This window comes from Hetaerina americana, unplaced genomic scaffold, assembly GCF_022747635.1.
Source record: "Hetaerina americana unplaced genomic scaffold, ioHetAmer1.1.p SCAF_3, whole genome shotgun sequence".
NCBI classification, from domain to species: Eukaryota; Metazoa; Arthropoda; class Insecta; order Odonata; family Calopterygidae; genus Hetaerina; species Hetaerina americana.
The window spans coordinates 60,760,846-60,783,506 of record NW_027286874.1 but is presented as its reverse complement, the minus strand read 5'-3'; the positions used below and the strand labels follow the sequence as shown (position 1 = coordinate 60,783,506).

Genomic DNA, 22,661 nt, shown 5'->3' with positions numbered 1-22,661 from the left:
CAGGTTATTTATTTAATCTATTTTGTGTTTTCAATGGACGGGTAATATATGGAATTAAAAACTCAGTGCTACTCTTTCATTTTCCAAAATAAATATTATTTTCTTGACTAATCACAATTAGATTTTAATCCCAAATCCGTTTAATGAAGTTTACCCCTCCCCATCCAATTTTCCATGCCATATTTACTTATCTTTCCCACATCCCTCTTTATTTAGTCAGTTTATTTTACTCGTGCTAAATTTGGGAGGCTTCCATTAATTAGCTACGGATAACCATCCTGGTTTAGGGAGATTCAACTACCTTTTTTTACAAGTCTTTCCTATCATTTCAAGTTTTATGGGCGGAATTAAATGTGCATAACGTATTGAGATGTAGAACTGCGGCTCCTTATTGAGACTTAGGTTATATATATTTTATTATCGCTTTTCAAAATGATTACTCGCCAACTTTTCCCGTCATCCCCCTTCCCACGCACATATTCCCTCTCGTTTTCCCTTCCTTACCTCATCGTTCTCCTCTCCAGGACTCAATTACACCCACCCTCTCCCGCTCTCGTTTCGTTCCCTTCGCAACCGATGGACCAACCACCATTGCTTCCCCTTTTCCCAATGAGACCTTTCTCTCGAAGCCACATCTTTGAAAACGTTCGTAAAAAAATTATGGAATGCGGTGAAGGGTAGAGGGAATGGAGGGGGACGTGGTTTTGGAAAGGGAAGGACTTTTCAATATCAAATTAAATTCCCTGGCGAGATCCTGCAAAAGGCAATTTGCCTTCCCTCCTCTTTCAATAGTGGGAGATGTCCCTGTGGCAAATATATGACGAAGGCGGGCGTATATGCTGCGTGTGTATACTATATATTGGTAAGCGTGGTACGGCGAGGTGGCAGTGGGGGCATGAAGGAATGAACGCGGCCGTCTCCGAGATAAATTGATTCTGTTTTCAATTAGGGTGGATCTCATATAGCTCCCATCCCGAGCGCTCCGTATGTACGCCAATTCGGCCCATCAGTCAAGTGAGGGTTGAGATATTTTAAGCTCATTAAGGTTTTTGCGGGCGATTCCAGTCCTTTTTATGACCCCGGTTCACATAAAGGCATCCGCCCGCCCATTCCGCCGCGTTGACGCTGGAGCGATATTAATTTTCGCGGTCGCAACGAAACGATTCGTGGTTTGTTCCGTTTTCACGGAGAAAGGGGATGGTGGTGACCTCGAGACGGAAATGAGGGAGGGTTTATGGGAGCGGGAGTTCGCTCAACCTCCTAAACAGCCCCGGTGGTTAAGATATATTTAATTTTTTGTCCGAGTTTGGGAGGTGGGTGGACCAGTGTCGCTTGGGATTGACGCCGCCCGTCTGCATGTGAAATATGCATCCAGGGCGGACGTGTGTTTTCCTTTTCATCGACAGCTTTGTACAGTACAGGGGTTTGTGGTGGGGGGGGGGCACCGTCCGTCATCTTCCCGTCGTGCCGACGATCCATCCCTGAGCTCCGGAGATATAAGCGGTCGGCACGGGAGATCCAGCGCAAAAACAAACGAGGACCAAAAAATCAGTTAAACTGGGAGCATAAAAGGCGCGTAGGAAGGGATGCATGGAGGAGGGAGGAATGAAGTAACAAAGCATTAAGAGCCAGGCCTTGTGTTTGAAAGGCGTTCTAACAGTGGATAAAACTCAAACTGTTAACCTTTTTGCACGTCGACGTCAGCGATGAAGGAAGGCATCTAACCACGATTTTAGGAACAAAGAGGAAATCTTTTCAGAAGCGACGTCGACTGCAAACCCTCAGGCTCTTTAATTTTAAAGTAGAAATTTTTTTAAATGTGCATGAATGGCCTGTGAGATTAATATGTAAAAGAGTGAAGATATAATTGATTAAACCTTTAACGGTGTTTCATGATAAACCAAATTCTTGTTTGGTATAGTGTGTATTCGTCAGCTTTTTGACTAAAAAAAATAACCGTTTTAAATAGTTGCTGCTTGCGTTTATTGTTTGGTAGCCATCGTTATTTTTTTGCAAACAAATATATTGGATTCAGGAGGGAGACCATTCTTTTAAATCTATTTTATTAATTCCAAAGGTGCCATTATAAGTGATACGAATAGATTGAATGATTTAGTTAAAACTGCAATTCAGTTCAGTTTTGTCTGAATAATTTTTACCATAGCACATTTAGTTTGCTTATTAAATCGCATTACCATTGGTCATCGTCTCTAAGGAGTTCTAATTTCATGGGCGGATTGAACGCAATAAACTTGATCAAATTATGGACGCATGCATTTTACGAATAAAATCATATTACGGTTCTATTTTCCAATGTCTATGGTTAAGAATCATTAGTTAGTAAAATTAATTTAGAATCATGAATATCACAAGATAACATGCATCATTCTAGGTAACCATCAACCGTTTTAAGCTGCAAAAGAGTTAAGAAACGTTAGCCGCTGTTATTACGGAAAGATTCATTTCGATTACCATTTGTATTCCTTGTTGCTACCATTTTTATCAAGTAAGATGAAACAAATATTTCTGCACATAACTGGTGGGGAAGGAAATATATTCCGTAGTTTGGAGAATGGAATTGGATTGGATGAACGTTTTACTGAAAATCTTTTTATGATTCGAATTGGTATCCTGGCAATCTTCCCGTTTTCGAGGATTTAGGGTAGTTAATGGTTCGAAATATTTCTTTCGAAGATTGGAAACTTATGCTTTAGAATCATTTATTAAGGGATTTTTCAAACCTTTCTCAGTGATTCGATTAAGATGGCATCAACAAAGTTTTAGTAGGTTATGAATATAGTACTTTTGCATTTGCTCAATTTCTCAAAGAGAATCATGTGTTTTCGTGAGCAATGCAGTACAAATGAATTTATCTAATAACTTAACAGTATTGTATCTATTGAAAGTAATCAATAAATTTAGCATTTTTTCTACAACCCAGTGTCACAACTTTTAAATTATAATCTTGATTAATTTTCCAGTAGCTTAGCGCTTGGATATATAATAATGGTAAATTTTAAGAATAGGTAGTCGGTGTATTTTTAACCAAATTTCGGTTCGGTCATCTTGCAACTGAAAATAATCTTTTCATATGTTGGTGTGCTTTATATCAAAAATTTTCAATATGCCAATATATTAACTGCCAATGAGTCCATAACCATGATTTTTATTCTGTGTTTCAGATGTGAACCAGAGTGGAACCATTGAGAAAAAAGATTTTGAGCTCGCCATCGAGGTAATTATGCATTAAAATTAAATTATATTTACTTTAAAATTCAAAATGAAGATTTTCGCTCCGTTTTTTCTTTTCCTATTAGTCTTTGGACTGGCTCAGGAATAGAATTAAGGGATTTTTCAAGGGATAACATAATTTTAAATTATATTATTTATTACATTATTGAATCTGGTCCAATTAATTGGGTAATTTTCTTGCTATTTAAATGTATTAACATTTGTAACGATCTCTTGGTTTTTGCGCGATCAGCTACGACAGTTAATCAGTGTAATCGTGTAAATCTATTATATTTCATTATCAGGTGTAAATGAAACTGCACTTATTGTTGACATTTTCCCGTCTTATCTGCGTAGTTATTTTTTCCACCCCCCCCCACACCCTTGCGGTGGCTTGTGGGTTATGATGCTGATGTGAGCAATTCTCATATTTGTCCGTGAGACCTCGGCAGGTCTCATAGGCAATGAATTTAGCACGATTAGCACCATGCCTGATGGAATCGATCGATAGAAAATATAATACTCTTTACCCAGGCATTCGATTGTGGTTTCTTCAACATTCGGGACCGCGATTATTTCTTCGGGCATCCCTCATACGTTGAGAAATGGAGAAGTGTGTACTCAGTTATTTAACATTTTGTGTTCATAAACACGTATAAGTTATTATTATTTTCATTTGTTTTCGACTGGTTAAGGTCAATTTTACATGGGCGCAGTCAATACAACGGTGGAATAATATATTTCCTTACCCCTGCTTACAAATCACAACCTGACATCTGGTACTGTAATAAACCCCTCCTCAATTCCGCATATTTCTTTCCTACGTTAATTAAGTCCAATATGCTTATTCTCAGCCTACCCCTTTATCACTTTACCTATGGTTCTCTCCCCCATCACACTCTTCTACATGTTATCGCCAATCAGAATGGTGTGCGCCCATCTTTCCTGCTTCCTATGGATTTTTCCCGTTAATTTCCTCTCCTCCCCCAACATGCCAAGCATTACTCCCTCGTTTCCCTTGTCCTTCTTCCTCGTTTATTTTCCGTTCTGTCAATTTCACGTTTTCTATTCCTTTCCACACCCAATTGTCAAAATCTTCCAATCTACGTCCACCATATTGCTTCAACGACCATGGTTCTCGCCGTACTCTCCATAATTTAAGTTTTGACGAGCCTTCACTTAGCATCCTCACTCAACATCCCTGTTATCAATTCCCTAATCCTTATGAAAGCTATGTGCATAACGAAATTTTTCTTTGATTGATTAGTATTATATTGATATTCTGTTAATTTGGTAGAACTGATGTATTGCAGAAGATAAGAGTAGATTTGAGGGTTGAGCTACTTATTCACGACCTGTACATACCTCGGACTGCTCGGGTGCGAGGTGCGTAGTCACGATGAACATTGTAGGAAGAGGGATGAGACAGGGGTGTCCGTGATTTATAACGCATTAGTTTTAGAAATGGTTTAAGAGGTATGGGAAGAACTAGAAATAGTAATGAATATCGGGGGGATATTCATAAAAACACTTCAACTTGTGAGTGAAGTCGAATTAGTTAGCCCAAAGGCATTAGGTAGTCAAACGGTCTTATTCTCCTTTTTTGCTTATGTAGCATAAACATGATCGGTACTATTACGTCATTAAGTAGTCTTATAATTTATTTGGTAGAAAATTAAAATTTGGGAGAAAATTAAATACTTGGCTGCAAGTGTCAATAGGCATTTTTATGCGGCACAATATTAAATGCAAAGACCTGTGCCTTGACACAAAAGACGTATTTTTTAAATAATTGATTTATTCATCAGCACGTACTGCATTGAATGAATTTCATTTTTCGTGGGTTGGTGAGTTTTTCTTTGTATTTCATTTTAGAATATATATTTCATGTATTAAGTTATTAATGAAAATTTCGAAAGATGCAACGAACTTTTAAGTTAAAAAATGTTTCCTATTGATAAAACAAGTGGCATTACTTTTATAATTATAACATTTTAGAGTTTTAATACAACTAGAGCTTAATAATTCGATCAAGAAGTATCGGTGCTTTTTGATTTGATTTGAGAAGAAAAGAATACATAATTGAGTTTGGCAATGAAATTTATTATTTATGCTAAAAAAGGTCACATAAAGTTACGCTCAACTTGAGATTAATAACCTAAGAAAATGTATCGACAGGGCTTTTTGGAATAGAAGGTGTAAATAGTATGTTGCAAAATCAAGTAGTCATTCAAAAAAAATTCAATGCCATAAAATCATGGGACACGACAATATGAAATTTATAAACTTTCTCTACTTGCGGAATTTATGCATTTGATGGGTTCATTGTGGGTACATTTTCTACTGTGTCATCTGCCATAGAAAGAACTGGGAATACTGTGCTAAAAGCTTCCTATGAAACACTGCCAGTTGTAGACACAGCTTATCCCTGCCTTTCATCTATAAAGCTTGCCCGGTGAATGTTTTCGTAAAACTATTCATTTCGCTCGAAATGGGAACGTAATCAGGAATACTATTCCGTGAAGCGAAATTTAGATGGATGAATGTCCCGCGGAAAATCCTCCTCTCTAGATCAGATTTCCCATTTCATTTTAGTCTCTTGTCAAATATGTGCACAGTTTAGCAGCTTTTGAGGCAATAAATTCATTTGCCTCACAATTGTAGCATGCACCGCTACTCTTCCAAAACAGTGTACATGCATATGACATAAAGGCGATAATTCTCAGCAGGCGTGTTTGTGTGAATTTCCCGTCACTAAATTTGTCATCCACTATTGACATTTTAGTGTGTTCCCAGCAGTTATTCCGAGAAATCCATTAGTATTTTTTCGAGTCTTAATGTTTCATAAAGTTTCAAAATAATAAATTCGTCGTCATTTTTCTGGGTCTTGGGAATTTAATATAACGATTTACACTATCAAGTTTTACGCGAATTGTTTGTGGTTTTTATTCAAATTAATTAACAGTAAAAAGATTTATTCCATACAAACAACAAATCGGAAGAAGTCTTTCTATTTTATCTTCTGTGCGGTATCATTACAAACAATCTTGGCATAGATGTACGCAGCCATTTGCTGGTTATTTCTGGTTACTTTCCATTAAATTTTAGTAGTATTGATGTCCATTTCATTTCGTTTGTAAACGTATTTTCTCTCGAAGTCAGCTTTATAACAGTATAGTATTTCGCTATTAATAGCATATAATGCTCAATATTAATCTCTCGTCTGAATGTACAGGTATAAACGTTCATATGCATTTGTCTAGGTGTGCGCTGTGAAACTCACACGCTGGACTTACTCTTGGCTTCCGAAAATAAATGTGCTGTGCGGCCAATGAATTGCGGGCACATGAATGTCTGTTAATCTTATAAGGAAGGTATAATACGTACACGAAATTAAATTTCGTTTATAAAATTAGTTTTAATAAGCAATTATCATGTAAATTTACTTTTTGCAACTTACTCTTAATGATAAGAAGTCATCCATGTTTCTGAAGAATGAAATATATATATATTTATTTATTTATTTATATATTTATATATAACTAGATTTAACTTATAGTAATAAATTAATGACTTCTCCAAGGTATTCCCAAAACCGTATAACATCTTTCCAGTTGTGGCATTTATTCATAATAATTGATGGAGCTATAAAAATTGAACAATGAATCTACATCATGTGAAATAACTTGAACATGGAGTAATACAGGGTCGCACCCAAAAGTGGTAGGACTGATTTTCTCTGGCGCGAACGGAGCGGTGAAGGGGGGTCTGTCTGGCAGGGTAAGGTAGAGGGGGCTCTTAGCAACAGACCGACACCAACCTCAGTCGCCTTCGGGCTGTCGTTGAGTGAGGACACCGTTTTTAGTGAGCCAAGTTTTTTGTCCGCGTCGAAAAACAAAATGAATCTGAATTTAGAGCAACGTTATTCCGTGAAGTTTTGTGCGAAACTCGGGAAGACGGCAACTGAGACCCTCGATATGACCAAGCAGGCTTATGGGGACACTGCCTTAAGCCGTTCCACAGTATTTGAGTGGTACAAGTTGTTTAAAGAGGGTAGGGAGCTCGTTGAAGACGACCATCGCTCCGGACGGCCGTCGACGGCAAGAACCCACACGAATGTGGACAGAGTGAGGACACTGCTGAACACAGACAGACACGTGCAGGTGCTCACCCGCCTCCGAGAATGCGTGAAAAGAGTCCGACCGGACATCGCAAACTGCTGGGTGCTTCATCATGACAACGCGCCGTGCCATGGCGCTCGTCGTCAGACAGCTCCTGGCCAAATACGGCATTTCCACGTTGCCACACCCGCCCTACTCTCCCGATCTGGCACCACCGGACTTCTTCTTCTTCCCCCTGATGAAAAGACAGCTCAAGGGAGGACGTTTTGACTCGATAAAGGCCGTTCAATAGGCTTCGACGAGGGTCATCAACGGCATCCCCAAAGAAAATTTCCAGCGGGTGTACGGGGAATGGGAGCAACGTTATACTAAGTGTGTTGCAGCTCAAGGAGCATACTTTGAAGATTATTAAGTCGAAGTAAGTATATCGTCAATAAAATTCTTGTAAAACAATCAGTCCTACCACTTTTGGGTGCGACCCTGTATATCATAATTATGATTAACTATTTACATTTTATGAATAGAATTTAAAGAACATTGAAATAGTCTTTAACTCTGATTAATAATCCCTTTAATGTGTATTGAGAGAATTTCCGAGTTGCTAAAATTATTCAAGCAAGAGAATCCTAAAAGCTCTTTTTTTCCTTATTGGAATATTAACGAGAGAGAAACTAAATGAGAAAGCCAGGCGAGGCAAGCAATCGTTTGCAAGCTTAATAAAATCTCCGTTATCGCAACCGGCAGAAACCTTCATTTGGCCACTCGGGTGCGGTCTCTCCCATCCCTCCAGATTAAATTTGGATACTGTTTTGCCCTCCCGCAAGGTCGGCCAGGAGCAAAACATCATCGAAATTTTCTACGTTATTCTGCACCATTAACTTCCGTTTTTCATGTCTTCCCTCTCTCTCGCCACCGATCCTCCCCCGTCTCGAATAATTCTTACGCTCCGTCCATTTCTCCAAATCAGTATTCCACCCTCGTTACAATGTGGGTGAAAACTATAACCCAGCTATGGTGCTGGATTTCTTTGGAAAGTATATTTTAGTTGGCCATGGCAGAATTGCTGTACTATCATTGGGTTGGCAAAGATACGTCGTTTTATTCATTCAAATAATTATCGAGAGAGGTTTCTGAAGCCTGCTCTCAATAAGGCTGCGGGAATAAGACATGGTGCGAGGAAAGGAAAATTCTTTCGGTTTATTTTTCATTCTATTTTTACAGAACTCAATCATTATATTACAAGCGACTAGGGTTTTAGTGATTAAGCACATCCTCATCAGGTGTTTAATACAGTAGGTAAGTCCCCCTTGGAAACATAAAGACGTAGGGAGAGAAAGGTGTATTATTACGACATCGCTTCGAGGATTTGGAGAAAAGATGAATGTAAGGATTAATTGTATAAGAGTGACGGATTACTTTGTAAATTCTTCCTTTTCAAGGCTTTGAGCTCCCTTGGTTCGTTTAAAATTATATAATGTTTTACATTTTTGTGAAATTTTAACTTTTCAGAACGTTCTTAAACATTTGACAATTTTAAATAAATAAAATATAAAAGAAACCCCATGATTATGAAGCAAAATTCAATTTTAATATTTTTTGACTTTCTCTCTCTTCAAAGCAATTAAGATATCATTCACCTTCTCTTTCGCAAAGTCTCCTCTCACCGCCTTTCCTTTTTGAGCAAGAGATAGACTTGTTGTGTTCAAAACACCCGATGACGGAGCAATGTAACCTTCGTCGCCCGAGATTTTGAAAATGTGATCTGTAAGCGTTTAAATAAAATTAAAGTTACTTGAATGGAATTCAATTCAAGATTTTTCTAGGTATTCTTACATAAATATTTTTGTCAACCCCTCTCGACTCATGCGTTGCCAAGTCGAAGCCCAATGCGTTCATTCTAATATTGGGACCCCTCGGAACACGTTTGCTTCTGCGATGGTTGGAAATGTAGGTAGTGTCAGGTCGAATCCATTTCCTCGATCATTTCCTGTTCAACCCGGCGCCCTTCCGGGGTTCTCCATTCGACCCCAGATGTGTGGCCACCCACCCACCTCACCCCTTCCGCTATCCTCTCGAGAGTCGGCGGGTACGCACGTGCATGCGTGGGTAGAGTCGACGTCCCCACATGCCTCTCCTCGATCTGAATACGCAGATGGACCGACTGCAGCCCTCGGAATGTCTGATTCCCTCGCCCACTATCCTAACAACACATAATCTAAGTCACACCACGTCGCCCAATGTAGCCATACTTCTAATGAGCCATTGTACTTTGAGTATTTTGATCAAATTAAAGGGTGCGAGCGTTGATGTTAATTTTAAGGCATGGAGAAAGTTTCCAATTTAGAGAATTTAAGCAGTTTGATTTGCAATGAATGGTGAGTGAAAATAATAAACGATAAATATGGTTGAAATATAGAAGAATCGCCTGTAATAGAGTTTTTTACGGTATTATTGTTGTCATGAATGCCTCGCAAACTTGATCAATAGAAGGCAATGCGATCGGAGTTGCAAAGTGATCCTTCTCTCAAGTTTACTGTGTAGTTTGTTGGAAAAGAAGTAAAAGCTTGATCCTCGACTTTTCAAGGGCCTGTTTCAAACTGCCTTCGTTACCAAATGAAATGATTCTCTGTGTAGTCCATCGGCAGTCCTGTTAGCTTGGATCAATATTCTAATGAAACTGCATCAATTGCCCTTCCTTTGAAACTTTGCTTTAAGTAGGCACTTCATGGTGTGTGCTCTGAACTCTTGCATTTTGTAACAATTTGTAATTCACTTTTGACTCTGTTTTAATTATCTGCATATGCTTTATTTCATCGTGGACAGTATGTGATCATTTCTGTTTTACAGTGAGATAATTCTTAAAGGCGATCACTATGGGGTTACTTTAGGTTTAATTAATCATATTAGATCATAAGTTTTCTTGCACTTAAATCACTCCAAAATTAAATAGACATTAGATTAGATAAGATTTGCCATTAATGACCTCTTAAGATTCACTGATTGAATGATTCCGTTAATTATGTACCTTATATCTGACATAGTGTTTCACTTCAACCAAAAATGCCTGAAAATAATCTCGCATTTTGTCTTTTTATTGTCAAGTGTCCGATATGGTTTCAATTGTGTTTGTTCTCGTCGCTTAATTTTCAGAAATTAAGTGATATAGTTGTCTTCATGAAGGAGTTAATGAGCGGAAATTGCTACCTATGCCGTTGGAATGAACCATTCGAACTATATTTTATATTCAATGTTGAGCGATTACTTAGATGCTCATTTGGAAATTATACCACCGGTTTCCTAACTTCAGCCGAGGTAATTAGAGAATTGTATGGTAGAGTAACTAGAGATCTTTGTTTTTTTGTGATTATATTAAGATTGATTGATGGATTCCTTCAGTAACAATACGCTAAATTACCGAACAATTTTGTAATCTGTTATCGTCATTCTTGGGATAATAATATTAGAAAAACATTTTAATAGTAGCACAAAAATGAAGCGTGCCGCGACGGGGAAACATTGTGCTTCCAGTAAAATACTGATTTATATACATCATTCGGTATGACAACAACTTGAACTTCAGTTGTTCTATTGCGCTGAATGGTACCAGTGTCTAATTTAGAGAACGAACAGATAGAAACATCCAGGGATATTTGGAAGATTCCACAGCGGTAAACAGGATTAGAAAGGTCGTTGAAAGTGAAACAGTTAGGATAATGGAAATAACGATGGGAAAACTGAGTCACAGCCTTGAAAATCGTAAACAATATAAGCTGAGGCACTTATGCGTACGTTTTAATTTTAACGGAATATAATCTTATATTAAATTGATTTTATAAGCTGTAAGTGTAGGTTTGAATAGTACTGATGAATATTCCGTGCAAATTCATCGAATGCTAATTATTTATTTAAAATGAGTATGAATGTACTGACAGAGATCATTGCAGTCTGTCATTTTCTGCGCTGTATTCAGTGCAGCTCAGTGACCTTAGAGCATTAACAATAATTACAAAATGGTCGGGAAAATATTTTTCACACAAAAACATCTTTCATTCTATAAGTGTAAGCATACAGTCTAAAAGAATCCCGCAGTTGGCAATGAAAGGTGGACATTAAATTTCTCAAGGAGAAACTTTGGAAAAAGAATGGCGTTTTGATGTATGAAAGAATCTTTTACATGAGGATCTCAATGCGGGTAGGACCACGGGCGAGAGTGACCTATTAACCCATGGAAGTAAACTTAGGAGGATGTTTGAACCTGCTATCAAAATATGTTTATTTTATATTAACACGAGTTCTGCAAAGAGAATAGAATTTCCACCAAAAACGATTCTCCTTGAGGAACTGAATTCACTTTTACTCATTGTTGCATAAGGATGCCCTCAGTTGGGTAAAAGAAATCCGCGGGTGCACTTGCATGTTTAAGTGAACGGGATCTAGAGGAAGAAAAGGGTGAAAGAGAAAGTTATTTGACAACTTTATTGAATGGCAGATGGGAAAATGAAAGTCACAAAGCACCTGTTATTACAAAGAGGAGCCAACCATTGTAAGAGGTTTAGGATGGATAAACTCGGCTAGCACTGAGTCCTATCTGTAGTGACGCTAAATAAATAATCTAAAACTCAATAAAATTAACCATTTTTCAGCCACATACTTTCTGTCCCCCTTCATTTGGTCCAATAAAATTCTTGACCGTGGATCCCTGAGGAAGGTGAAACGAGGCGAAGAAGGGTGGTAATTTGAGAATAAGGTATTTATTTTATGGTGATCTAATATATGAGAGAGGAAACAAAGGCGAGAAAAAATTATATATATATATACATATATATATATACATATATATATATATATATATATATATATATATATATATATATATATATATATATATATATATATATACAACCTTGATCAAAAAGTTCCCGGAATAACCACCGTGTGGCGCTCCCATCGTTCCGATTTGAGTTCTGTTTTTTTTGTTAAATTGGTACATCTGTTGTTGATATTCCCTTTAAATCTTAGTGTCATAACTTGACATTTGCAAAAGTTACGTAGCCAAGAGTACATCTATCTCTGTGTGTGTTGGCGATTTTTTACAATTTCAGAAATGGATTTAAATTTGCAACAACGAACTTGTATTAAATTTTGCGTAAAAAACGGATTTAGTGGCGCACGGACGTTGGAAATGTTGGAAAAGTGTTTCGGCAACGATTCTCTAAAAAAAACGGTCGTTTACCAGTGGCACGAGCGGTTCAGAAGTGGTCGTGAGTCAATCGAAGATGATGAACGCAGTGGCAGACCATCGACATCGAAAGTCGGTGAAAAAATTGATAAAGTAAAAGAAATGTTGGTCAATAACCGCAAATTAACCATCAGAGAAATAGCGGAGGACTTGAACATTGCCTATGGATCCGCCCAAGACATTGTGGTTAATGATTTGGGTTTCCGTCGTGTAGCAGCAAAGTTGGTGCCAAAAGACCTCAATTTCATGCAAAAAAGAGACCGTGTTGACGTCGCAAAAGACATGATTTGCGAGGCTGAATCCGATCCCGCATTCATCAAAAGGATCATTACTGGAGACGAGACGTGGGTTTATGAGTACGACACGCAATCCAGACATCAGGCAAGTGAATGGCGTTCACCAAATGAGCCGAGACCAAAAAAACCACGTCGTTTTCAGTCAAAAAAGAAGGCAATGCTGACGGTTTTCATGGATTACAACGGTGTAGTGCATCATGAATTTTTGCCAGAAGGCCAGACAGTAAACAAAGAGTATTATTTGGGCGTTATGAGACGTTTGCGTGAAGCAATTCGCCGAAAGAGACCAGAAATGTGGGCAGAAAACTCGTGGATTTTGCACCATGATAACGCACCGTCGCACAGTGCTATCATTATTCGTAATTTTTTGACGAAAAATGCAACAAATACCATCCAACAGCCACCGAATTCACCTGATTTGGCTCCCTGTGACTTCTTTCTGTTCAATCGAGTTAAAAAACCATTACGGGGAACGCGTTTTAGCAGCCGAGAGGAAGTAATGGAAAAATCGCAGGAAGCACTGATGGACATACCGAAAACCGAATATAAAAAATGTTTCGAGGATTGGATCAAGCGCTGGCATAAGTGTTGCAGTCGATGGGGATTACTTTGAAGGGGACAATATAGATTTAGATGAATAAACTTGTATTTTTAATTTTCTGAATAAATTCCGGGAAATTTTTGATCAAGGTAGTATATATATTCATTCACAAATTTTGCTGTTATTTCTTTTAGTTTTCATAATGTTCTGGGTAATATTATTTTTCCAGCATTTATTTTTGGAATTAAATGGTGATCTAATCCGTTCTGTTATATTTAAAAGAATGGAGACATTCTTTCTGGTTTTTAAGCATGCTTACTTGTTAAAGCGAGTGATAAACTAAAATTAAGGCTGAGGATCACATATCGATTTAAAATTGATTCGGTATATTCCGAATATGTGGGCTTCGAGTACTTTACCTTTGTGTTATCTCCTACATATTTCATCTGCTCCTGCATTGTACCTCGTGCAGGTGTCATCTAGGGTGTTAAACTACACCGTATTCATGCCATCATAGCCATACAGTTTTTCTGGTATACTTGTCCACTAGAAGAGTCCATGGTGCTATCTTAAGTTGAACACAACTAGTAATTAAACTTTTAAGTCCGGTATTTTATTCCTCGGAACAAAATAAAAAGTTTCCTCCTCTCCTAGTTTCCTTCCGTGTCAAGAACTAAAAGCATAGTCAGAGTTTTACTAACTTCTACTAACTACTAAAAAAACTACTAGCCAGACCATAAGGGCAAATTTTCCAAGTGTTCTTTCACTTCGAAACTTTGAAGGGACCTAAGGAAAATGGGTGGGAGGCATGCGAGCGGTTTGTGCTACGTGAAGGCTGGCAGGAACAGGGTCGGCTTTAGACGGTAAACAAGTAAGGCAATCGTCTCAGAGCAAACCATCGTTCAGGGGACGGCCTCATGCAGTGGCTAGTCACATAATCTGAAAACAGTGGAAGAACTTTTCTCAAAGGAAGCAGTTGCCGGCTGAAATCTCCTTTCTCCTCACAGACGAAATATTTTTGGCCGTGACTGCGGCTCAAAATGATAAGGAATGTTTATTTTTCGTACGGCACGGCTTGGGAACTACTTCGTCGTGTAGACCATTTGTACTTTTTTTTATAAAAGTTGGTATAAAACAGAAGAAGATAAATAAATTTGAAACTCAAGAACGTTTTCGGACCAAAATACCACTTCCTTAGCAGAAGTAGACTGAAGTCTTCAGTGACTTCACAGTTTTCTTCAGCTGACGAAGGCTCGGAAATGGTTTTTCTTTTAACTTTCTCTTTTCTTTCAGACTAACTACATGATTTGTACGAAAAGTACCGGGAATAGTTTCGGAAAAATAGATATATTTCAGATATTGCTACAAAGCCTCAAAATCCTTCAAAGTATATCCCTTGAGTATCAACACACTCTTGGGGGTGGCTTTTCTACAACTAGAAGGCTCTTTGGTAGGCGGATTCCAGAAGGTCCTTAAGGGTACGCGTGCAAGCTTCTTTGACGGCACTTAGGTTCCCATGGTGGCATCCATTGAGTGACAATTTCACTTTGGGGAATAGGAAATAGTCTGCTGGTGCCAAGTCGGGACTATAAGGGGGTTGCAGAATCGTCGTGATGCCGTTGCAGAAGGTCTTTGACAGGAGACACTCGACTGTCTTCTCGGTCGTCCTTCTAGACCTTCGGGACGAGTTTAGGACAGATCTTTTGCATCGCCAAAATTTCAGTAATAATGGTGTGCACTGTCATAGCCAATACGATTTGTGATCATGCGCACACTTACCAGATCAGACCGACGGTCTGAATTCAGCACTTCACGCACACGTCAGGAAAAAATTGTTACCAATAATTTTTATACAACTTTGAATTAAAATAATCGGTATACTTATGTAACTACTTTCTAAAATGTTAGCACCCATTTCGAGCCGTCTCCAGCTATTCTACTTGCCCAAAAGATTACGTCGGTGTCCACCTGATTTCAAGGATTCATACTGGCAGTGTGTACAGCAGGCAACTCATGTTTATTTTCCTTTTCAATCCTTCTCTTCTTTCTCTTTTTAATCCTCGCGAACACCCAGAACGAGGGAACAAAAGGTTCGTTGAAGAAGTACCACAAGAAGCAATAACTCACTAAGCAGGACAAGAGACCTAAAGGAGAGCATTTCCGGGTAAAAAGGTTTTTTGCGAGAATGGGCTTCCTTGGTTCTGAGGATGAAAGGTTCTGTGGAGAGAAGGGATGTGCACATCTCTCCCCGAGGGGCTGTATGCTGAGGGAAAAGGTTTGAGCTCAAATGGTGGTCTTATTAGAGGAAAGGAATTTTTGGTCGGGGCGGATAGATGTCCAAATCAGTTTATTTTACAACATACTGTCTTAGGCAAACTCAACCGTGGACAGAAAATTTATATTTTTCAGTTAGTTTAATTTTAACCTTGAAATACTAATATTATCCAAGGATGTACTTGTGGACCTACTATATTACCCTAATTTTCATCCTCCTACTGAACCAATGATAATGAAATCAAATAAAATTGATTCTCTTTTTGATCTATTATTTAAGTTAGAGGAAAATTCCCTTCCAATTTGGCTTGTATAGCTTGAACACGTTTATTTTAGCAGATTAATGGCGAAATTAACTTAGAAAGAATTTAAACTTCATTTCGTATCAATTTTTCAGGCAGGACTAGCTAATAAGTTAATTTCTATCGGTACTCAAGTTAAAATTAGTATTATGCAGGAATAATACAATTTGCATAGGTTTTCCCCTTGTGCAATACGTGTTTTTAACTAAAAATTTTGCCTTTTTGGAAAAGAGGAATTGTGGATTTTTAAATAGAAATCCAAGTTTTAATAATGGGACCATTTTACTAATGCTAGTTCCCCGAACGTGATACAATGTTGATATTGTTTACCCCACCCATTCCTCATCAAATACCTAATGACCCTAATCCCTCATCCTATTATTAATACGAACCATCCTCAATTTATTCCGTAACCACCAAATTGAGCCGACTTTAATGTTTATCCTGGCGTACCCAAATTTCTCTTCCAAAATAAGAGTGTCAGAAGGAGTTAATTACAATTTTAACTTTAAAAAATGTACATTTATGACCCTTTGAATGTTTAGCTTCCTTTTTCCCTCTATCAATTTCCAATTAGTATATTGATGCTATATTAAACTCAACTTAACTAATATAGTTTTAAATTGGCTTTGGATTCTTTAAGTGTTCATTTAATGATTTTCTTTGAATCAAATAACACTTTTGGAATGACTCGTTGGCAGTATCTAGACTTTTTTGATTCTAAACAGTTTTGCTCCTTTCATAACTATTGAGTCGTCGTGTGTCTTTCCCTTTACCGCGGAGAATATTATTATTATTACTGAAGCACAGATGTGCACATAGACAATTTCAGGTGGCACACACTACCCACGTATTACAATCAAACTTGCCTTGGAAAAATAACATGTATCCTCAAATTCAATCAATATCACAAAAGATAATAAAAAAATCAGTCAGAAAAAACAATGTACTTAAGGAAACATCCAAGCACCATTCTCTTACTAAAAAAAAAGAAAATCCCCATATCATTAGCATCAGTTTCTCAATCTACAAGAAAAAAATCAAAATTAAGTTGATGCATACAATTTTACACAACACATCAATCAACTTATTATATAAATTGTTCGCATATTTTCTTTAAAGTATTTACCCTGTTAGGAAAAGGCTCGAATAGTTTTACAGATATACTGTTCCAATCAACAATTGTTTTATTAAGATATGAATTTTTTTTAAACTTGTTCTTTGTGCCCGGCATTTTACCTTGAAATTGTGACCATTCCTCTCTATAAAATTTTGATTTCCCGCCTCTTTCCTTAGCTCTGCCCCAGCTTTCTCACCCTTCAGAATGCCGAACGTTCCCCAAAGTCTGCTTTTCTTTTCCTTTGTAAAGCTTCCCAGCCCAGCGTTTTTAACATTTCCGACACACTCTCAAACCGCCTACGCTTCTCCAGTACATATCTGACAGCCTTTGTTACTACCTTCTCCAGTTTTGCAATTTCCTTCTTTGTGGGGGTCCCATACAAGTGATGAGTACTCTATAATTGGTCTTACCAGGGTATCATATGCATTTTCCTTAGTTATTCTAATGCTCCCTTGAGGTTTCTCATCACCCAATGCCGAGTTTTGAAAACTTTATTGGCATTGTGTTCCACATTCAGCCCCCACCCTAAATCCTTGGTTAAATATACACCTACGTATTTACGTCTTTCACTTTTAAGAATGACCTTTCCAGAGAATTTGTAGTCCCTATTGGCCCCATTAACCTTGTTACTAAAAAGGATGGATTTGCATTTGCTAACACTAATATCCATCCTATTATTTATCATCCAATCCGCCTTTATATTAATGTCCCATTGCATTACTTCGCAGTTGCTCTCATCCTTGACTTTCCTGTGGATAATACAGTCGTCCGCAAAAAGTCTTATCTGAGATTTAATTTTTTCCGAGAGATCATTTATATAAATTAAAAACAAGAGTGGGCCAAGTTCGCTACCTTGTGGGACTCCCGATGTTACCCTCATTTTTTCATAATACACTTCTAATTTGACCCTTTGTCTTCGACCTTTCATGCAATATTTTACCCATGAGATTACTCTTCCATCTGTGTGTGGTGGTCCATCTTAAGCATTAGGCAATCATGGTCAACTTTGTCAAAGGTGGTAGGTCTACTATTATAGCATCCACTTCCATTCCCGCATCCGTGGAGTTGGATATTTCTTGGCAGAATCCTAATAGCTGAGTTTCGCAAGAAAACCCTTTTTCTGAAACCATGTTGGAGGCTGTACAACCAATTCTTACTCTCCCACAAATCCCAGAGATAATCAGCAATTATTTTTTCTAATAGCTTGCAAACAACTGACGTCAAGCTTACCGGTCTATATTTATCAACTAGTGCTTTATTTACTCAATTGAAAATTGTCATTACATATGCCTCCTTCCAAGTATTTTCCAGGGCATTATTGTTTAATGTAACATTAGCGTTATGATAGGCAATTTCATGGGGAAGTATGTCAGGGAATTATTCTCTGCAACGATAAGTCGGGCAAGTGAATGACGATCCCGTAAGATTGTTTTAACTTTCGTCTGGGCCATAACATGGAAAGGATGCGATTTGATCAATTGAGTTTATATTTGGATTTATTGTATTCAATCATAGGAAAATCATTTAGAATCGCTATCAAATTATTGTTTTTAGTTTCCCTTTTGCTCCATTTGAAATTAAATGGCTATTTCTCAAAAGTAATGCTCTCTTATTTGGTTTATATGTATAAATTGTTTCTTCAACATGAATGCTTTATACTACCCTCACCAAAGCCCGAAATATGTTGTACGAGTGTTAGTGGACTAAAAAACATTTTTCTGAAGATGAAATAGTGGTTTAATTCATTGATTTAATTATTTTTCTGTGTAGTCCAATTTCGTTCGGTATTTAAGCCAAATTGGATTAAAATAGATGTTAGAGATGTCAAATCCCTATTTTAATCTAAATCAGAGAGCGCAATTTTCTATTTTATGATTTAAGTATAAAATATAAACCTGTAAACCCAATCAATAACGAAAACGAAATTCAATTTCACAAATTAATAAAAATATGAATGTGAGACTTTGATGAAGAATATTCTTCATTTTGTTTTCAGCTATTGTGTTCATAAAAACTTTGAAAACACGTTCACAGAAAATTATTTTCCTAAGTAATTTTTGTCCTTATGGTGAACTTTTGTCGCGCAACACAAAAAATATAGTATTGAGTAATCCGTCTTGAATCTCGATGAGGTGTTCCACATTGGCTCCAACTCACGCACGAGTCTTAAAAAAATCCCCTCTTCTCTCTTTTCGTAGCCTTTTTTCGAAATACATACTAGTATTTGGAAAAATGTATGCATAGTTCATCGGAAACCCACATACTCGAATAACACGACGCATTCACAAAAGTTCTTTCCACGAGAAATAAACTAGCAAGGCTATCTTACTCACACATGAGTACACATCTCGGAGAAAACTTCACAGGAGATTGTATAAATATCGCGGAGAGTAATGTTATTTATTTGGTTAGTCATAAACACGTTAAATATATCGAAGCATAAACACTTGTTAAAATTTTTAGCTGATTCATCGACCCACAGAAATGGCTACCCTTTCGTTATATTACGTCGCAAATTATCCCAAATTTAACGAAAGTCATCCACAGAAAATTTTAAGTTTTAAACGAATGAAAGGCTCAAAAGACAAAATACTGAAAAACCAACCTGAGTTTGGCCACCTTCTCTCCCACCCTCCACACACGTCCCAAATATGACTGTCGCAACCATACAATGTCCACCTGTAAAAATAATAGTATTATTTATTTTAGTTGTGATCAAATTCTACCCAGTTGTAAAGGGGAATCTGCGCATTGGAATGCCTGTATGGCTGATTTTTATCAATAAAATTTCAAATTGAATTTCAAATTCAATCCGATTTTTCGTTATGTGATTCCAAGATCTCAGATCAGTATATTACTCTCGAATCAGCCGCACCCTCTACTGTAATGTGTAATACACCGAAAAACATCCCCTTGGATCACAATAAAACCCTGTACCCTTCAAGCATCGGAGGTTTATGCCTCGGTACTCCTCCAGACATAGTCCATTCCGAGGGAGAAGGACTGATGGCTGTCACTTGGCCTCCGGACCCTAGCACTGGGGTGAAGGAGAGGCCATCACAAAATGGAGGGCCAACCAAGCGAGTCCTTTCAAATTTCTACACTCATACCCCGCCTGTGCGTCTGCATCCCTTTCTCCACAGGCGATCCCTCATGTCTCCCACGAAGTGCCGTAATCGTCCAACCTGCAGGTTTTATGGCGACAGATATACGCGTACCCGCGAGCATGAATGCTCAGCCTGTGCTCTTGGGGAGCGAATGTGCGTTTTTGAGTATGTGTGTGAGGCTGGGCGGGGTCGGGGAGAGAGGTCGGAGCGATTTCCATGAAAGAGGTTGGATGACGGATGGGCGGGAGGGGGGTCGGCGGAGGAGCGGTAAAATTTCCGGCGGTGTGGACGGACGAAACCCCTTTCGGCTTGAACCGAGGCCGAGTCTGCAGCATGAATACAAAACACCGAAATGGCATTCATGAGGCGGGGATGAGGCCGAGTTGAGAAAACTGAAGTAATAATTAAAGTAAAAGCCAAAAAGATATGCTAACGTAAAGTGAAAGTTCCTGGGTAACGCGGTGCTCTATGGATTGCCGAATGTTGACACTCATCATGCCCGATTAAAACACCCAGTTGTGCTACCAGTGGTCATTGTTTCTACATCTAAATTAAACTTGAATTGGTTGATTGATCGCGAGCAGGCTCTGTAAGATTACATTGGGAAAGGTCATTACGTATACCGAAATACCACCGAGAATATTTTCTCTCTTATGATTAGAGTTTATTTACTTATAAAACCACAGTTTTCAACTCAATAGTCGATTTTAGAGTAGAGTTTGGCTTGGCGCAAAGCCTAGCTAATGTGAAAAATCAGACATTCAGCTCCCAGTTACTTTTCCAGTTGCTGTACCTTTCCCATAAATGTTTGGTTACCAGAAATATTTGGGTGTCGAGATAAGTTACCCTGATTGTAACCTGCTACATCTACATGATACCCTGCAAACCACCGTTATGGTGTAGTCACCATAACATGAGGCACTAACGAGGATACTAATTAATCAAACTATTGATATTCTTTTTACAAACGGTCGCAATTGAACTGGAGTCTTTTAATTTCAATAAACTATAACCCTATGCATGTGAGACTAGCTGCTAGTAACGTTTGAAATACGATGTCAGGTGAATATTGTAATGATTAAAAACTAAGCTTAGTCATAAAAAATTATATCGTAAGTGGCTTTGTTTGTAATTATTTTGAATCTTTTTCGTTCCTCGAATTAATGAAATTCAAAACCTTATGGTCTATCTCTGTATTTCTAAGCTAAAGTTACGGTTTATCTCTCTAGCCTTATTTAAATTACATTTTCTAACATGGTGTCATTGGGTAAGCAATACCTTATGGTCAACTATAAAAAAGATTTCTAAAAGTCTAATGCGTGTAATAAAGTTAGGGTATAATGTAACCTTCTATCCGTGAGTGATTCCCAGCCTAGTTGTTTTCATAATCTGTCCACGCTACGAGGTTTATCATAACAGTTTTACCCATAGGGACCTCTTAGGGACAACAGATTCAAATCGGGGCCATCCGATCAGTATACTATTTATTTTCTTCCCTTCTTCATTCAGCTCCCGGAAGTTTCTGCCTCCATGCCATCCATAATTTCGATTCCCTCCCTCCATCTCTCTTGGGTAAAAATTGATGAATATAATTTTCAGTGTATACATTTTTCGGCTTACCAAACTTTAGTCTTTGAACTCATAACGGGCTCCCAAAAATAGTGCCCATCTTTGCGGTCGGCAGACTGTTCTGCATGCCCCTCTCTCTCCCTCGTTCGTACTGCGGGAAGTTTTTACAGATACAAGGATTGATTGAAGAGGCGACTTTGCAGTCAGCAGTAGAAAATAAGACTGCGCTCATGAAACACCCTCCTTCGTTAACCGTAAAACTTTTCAGTGGCTACATCCCGGAATATCTTTAGTTTTAACGGGTTCCCAATAAAATCCCCGTTGTGGAGTTCAGCAGCTTGGAAAAAAAATTGAAAATTTTCAATAATTTCTCGACCAAAGGGGAGCGTCTGAGAAAAACAGTTTTAGTTAGAGGGTTCAAGAGCAGAGGGAGAGCATCTTTTGTGGGCTATGAAAGAGCAACCCATTCCAGAAACAGTGGAAAGGAGAGAGAGAGTTCAACTTCTTCCACTTACCCTTATTTTATTTCTCTCCAAGAACGCTGAAAGTTTCTCGGAAGCATCCCATCTCCTGTGCCAAAGACGAAAGTTACGTTTCAAAATGGCCAATTTAAAATGTTTTTCCCTTAAGTTTCTCCATTAAAAAAATGTTTAAAAGTTCATTTTTTATTTGAACGAAAAGGTTGCTTTACTTATGTGGTCCCTATGTTTCCCGTTTGTGGACAGGTTTTCTGTGTCTCATATTCGTTATGAGGTGTTTCTCGCTCGCTAAATTCCTTGCGTCAGATTTTACAGTTCTCTTCCTCCCCTCTTTCTCACTTAGGACTCAGTAATTAAGCTTCGAAGGACGTAATTAATGCCC

At 38.0% G+C, this 22,661-nt stretch overlaps 1 protein-coding gene across 1 annotated transcript in view; it reads left to right on the top strand.

The window, feature by feature from the left end:
• Positions 1-22,661, top strand: part of Scp2 (Sarcoplasmic calcium-binding protein 2) — a 311,620-nt gene that overhangs the window by 263,781 nt on the left and 25,178 nt on the right. The window contains exon 3 of the mRNA XM_071588131.1: positions 3,183-3,235. Within this exon, the coding sequence (XP_071444232.1) occupies positions 3,183-3,235 (53 nt within the window). The remainder of the gene's footprint in view (positions 1-3,182; positions 3,236-22,661) is intronic.